General features: G+C 35.8%; 1 protein-coding gene and 1 long non-coding RNA gene across 2 annotated transcripts; one reads left to right on the top strand and one right to left on the bottom strand.

Moving 5' to 3' along the window:
- Nucleotides 1-56: 56 nt before the first annotated feature.
- Nucleotides 57-665, top strand: LOC123274942. Its single transcript, XR_006511593.1, has 3 exons — nt 57-161; nt 248-538; nt 597-665. It is a non-coding gene; the product is annotated as an uncharacterized LOC123274942 (long non-coding RNA).
- Nucleotides 666-1,078: 413 nt separating this feature from the next.
- LOC123274941 (tyrosine-protein phosphatase non-receptor type 9-like) lies at nt 1,079-2,208 on the bottom strand. Its single transcript, XM_044742753.1, has one exon. The coding sequence runs from the start codon at nt 2,117-2,119 to the stop codon at nt 1,223-1,225; it is 897 nt and encodes a 298-aa protein (XP_044598688.1). The 5' UTR covers nt 2,120-2,208; the 3' UTR covers nt 1,079-1,222.
- Nucleotides 2,209-3,829: the final 1,621 nt, after the last annotated feature.

The raw sequence follows: 3,829 nt of genomic DNA, 5'->3' as shown, positions 1-3,829 counted from the left end.
TAAATCAAAATTATTATTTTAGAGTGCCATAAAGTTGAATTACTTTTTACTTTCAGAGAAATTCTCATGATGAGCGTGATATGTGATCACCCGATTTCGCAAATGCTTGTATCAAGGTCTAGCCGCCACGTAGTATTGGTTGTTGCACCAATAATCGATCAGTAAGTACTTTGTCTACAACCAAACCATTCATATTTTCCGTATGTAATTTATTGTTTGTTTTTTTATTTATTTAAAATTCTTACAGGCTTTTGGAGAAAAAAGGCGTCAGAGGCTCCGAAAAGTATGATTTTGCTCTTCGAACAACATACATAATCAACAATAAATCCTATAACGACGTATTGTAAGTATAAACTTCATTTATATTTCCAAAGTGGATCATTTCTTAGCGACCTAACACTTTTTAATACTTCTTTTTAATTTCCAGAATACAAAAAATGTCGAGCTCATCTCAGTCCAGACATCCTTTCATATCTATCCAGCGAATTGGTACAAACAAATGGATTATCGTGTACGACGATCACTTGTTACAACACTAGTATGTTATTATAATAGTTTTAGAAGCTTTTTTAATCATTCAAATCTAAATTTTACAGTTTACTGGCAATTTTTATCAAAAGCGCGCAAACAGATTAATAAAAGATCAAAATCACAGTTGGATTTAGGCAATAAAAGACATTGTAAATACATTTTGTTTTATTCTCTTGATGAGATATTCTTCACGACCTTATTTTAATATGATTTTTTACAGGTAATTCCGGTGCAGGTTAAATTTTGTTAATTTTTTGGGTCCTCTTAAATGTAAAACTATGATATTTTTTGAATAATTTCTAATAAACTCTTTTACAATCACAAGAAAGCTAATAATTTATTTTTAATGTAGCATAACAATAGTCTGAAATTTTCCTTCATGTACAATTTTCGAATTGACCTTTGTTTTATCGCAACCCGCGGGAACTCCAGATAGGTACTGCTATATTGAAATGAAGCCAATTTACGAGTTTTCCCAATCATCGGATTTCCCCATATTTATCAGTCGATGTTTATTTTCAATGAAGTACAACAACTGTCTAACATTTTCCTTCATTGTAAATAGAAGGTATTACATCATGTACCTATTTCACTTACAAGTAGGCAACAACGTTTTTCTGCTCCAGCATATAAATAACAAAAGAACCACGTGGAAAGATTGCATGATGAAATCGTATTAAAGCAGTGTGTTTTATCGAGTGAGTTCCCTTTCATCTAGATATTTTTGGCTGAGCCCCATTTCCCCTAACACATACATATGAATAGCTTGATAGCAGAAACTATAGTCATCTGCGTTATAATTTAAGCAGTTGTGCTGCCGCTGTCTTATTTTCTGTAAAGCGTTTGCCACTGAAAGCGCACTTGTGTATTTGAATTGGGTAACACAAATATCGAGGATACAATATACCGCCGAAAAACTGCTACCATCGTTGCAATGAACGAGTACAGCTCCGGGCTTCCATTCAGCTGATTGTTTCTTCTTAGAAATAGTGTACGTGTCGTTCAGACTGCACACAAAGGACAAAAATATAAACGGATCATCTGGATTGTTATCAGTTGGCGATGCAGTGTAATGATAGTGCCAAATCTCACGCTTGCGGTTCTTTTGGTCAGACAAGAGTAACAATGTTGAAATGAAACGGGGTCTCTTGATGACCATCAAAGTTTTAATTCTAAAACCTCCAAACTCTGTCTCACTTTTTTCTCTGGAACTCCAATACTGACAGCGTTCTTCCTCTCTTCTTTGAGATATCTTCACGATGGTATTAACTTCACGACACCAGGCTAATTCCCAAAATTTATGGTAGTTTTCTGCTTTTGGGTCGCTTATACAAATATACCTTTGCTGTCCGTCGTACGCGTCATAACCGTCTCTAAAATCGGCTCCGGGGTACCTTTTCATGCAGCAGAGAAATCGGTGTAACAGCTGTCGGCGCCCTTTGTTTTCAGGCTCATCATCTGACACCTCGCAAATTTTCCGGTTCTGTTCAATGATGTAGTATTCTAGACGGATAAGGTCCAACGAGTCTACATTGTCCATAAAACGTAAGAAATCAATGGCAGATAGCTCTTTGAATTCAGTACTCATTTTCGCTCACTTATAGTCAACCCAAAACTAATATTGCACTTGTCTTTTAATTTTATTTTAAAAGCACCAATGGATCCTCACTCAAAGGTAGCTCGTATTATGCTAGTACTTTTTTGGTCTAAATCATAGAATATAAATGTAAACGTCAATAATTAATGAAGTAAACAAAAAGTTAAAAGTCACATACTGCGCATACCTTTCATAGTACAGAGGTGAATGCCTAAAGCTTGCGATAAATTTATGAACATGACTATAAGGGTATAAAATATCTCATAACTAAACTATAAACTACACGATACTTGGAGAATATAAATTTAGTATAGGCATAATTAAATAGCTTTAAATATACCAGAGACCATATCTGATTTTATATTTCTAAGTATATATCCGACTGTTGTGTAGTAATTATTGATTGAAGGTACTTATGTTAGAAGAAGAAGGTATAGGCATAATTATAGTGATCAATTTAAAAATTTAAAGAAATCCCAATCCACAATTAGCCCCCTTCGCTTTAGAATTGGGAGGCAACTTTGTATGTGGGTTTTAATGCCCTATTGTCTTTCCTACGCACGTAAGTTACTAGTTAATTTATTACCAGTGAATTTTAGTACTTTTGAAAAACTATTAACGAGCGATCGTTAATTTTCTATAGTCCACTTCGCACATTTTAATGCGAAATTGAACATGGACACTTTAATTATAATTATTAGAAAAAATTCTACCTTATATGCTTTTCACTAGGGCTTGTGATGTAGTGTTACGTCCGGGTGACGATAGCACGATTAATTCGAACAATTCCTTAAATTTGAGACTAATCACCGAAGATTATGTGTCTCGGGAGGCGGGAGCCGCTCCTATAGGTAACTGCACGCGGGATTTGACGCGACACAAGAAATCACGAAATTAGAGTAATTTTGGGGGATTTCGACTTAATTGTCATATTCTCCTTGGGGCAGGCCAGGGCACGAGCAAATAAAATGATAAACGAGGTTAAGATAAAATCAACGCAGAAAGAGGAACACTTATACCTGCTTGAAGGTCGAACCTGTGTGTCGTTGAGCCCTTGTCCGGGTACCTGGTGCAGAGTATTGTGGGGCTACCGGTCGAAAGGCAACTACTAGCGAGTAATTAGAGTGAACTATCGTAATAAGAGATCAGGGTTTCGTTAGAAATGAATAAATTTACAATTATTGGGTGAATTGCGATTTTATTGAAATGAAAGAATTAAAATTTAGTAACAATCACTGACCGGTTGACTGGTTGGTAACTTATGTTAATTGAAATCTCTACTTGTCACTTGACTTTACAATATTAATGGCTTAGGCGAGGAAGAACATGTTATGATGTTCGATGCCTTGGGAAGTACGGTAGGAGAATGAGAAAGATAGCGGATAATGGTACTCTAATGCGTTTATGAGTTTTCTTTCTATTATCCGGATGCCGAACGCGACTAGGTTGAATTCGTTTGTCTATATTTTTAAATCACCATGATTTTATGCCCGTGACTCAACGAATTATTTGTTCAGCTGAGGCTCCTCGCGAGTTGTACTAGTATACAATGCTGTAACTTATTTCCTTGCTTATCTCTACGAATGAATTTTTACCTTGGGACCCGTTTACTTCGATAGCGAGATTTTCACTATTCGGATAGAATCTCGGCGGTTTTAGTGGTGATGCACGCTGCCCTGAATATTTTTAGTTGCGCATTCT

This window comes from Cotesia glomerata, unplaced genomic scaffold, assembly GCF_020080835.1.
Source record: "Cotesia glomerata isolate CgM1 unplaced genomic scaffold, MPM_Cglom_v2.3 scaffold_977, whole genome shotgun sequence".
Classification (NCBI taxonomy): domain Eukaryota; kingdom Metazoa; phylum Arthropoda; class Insecta; order Hymenoptera; family Braconidae; genus Cotesia; species Cotesia glomerata.
The sequence above is the reverse complement of the archived record's forward strand: the minus strand, read 5'-3'. Positions and strand labels throughout refer to the sequence as shown.

Excerpts from the sequence above, each read along its gene's own strand:
- LOC123274941 (XM_044742753.1), bottom strand. The coding sequence starts at position 2,119 with ATGAGTACTGAATTCAAAGAGCTATCTGCCATTGATTTCTTACGTTTT.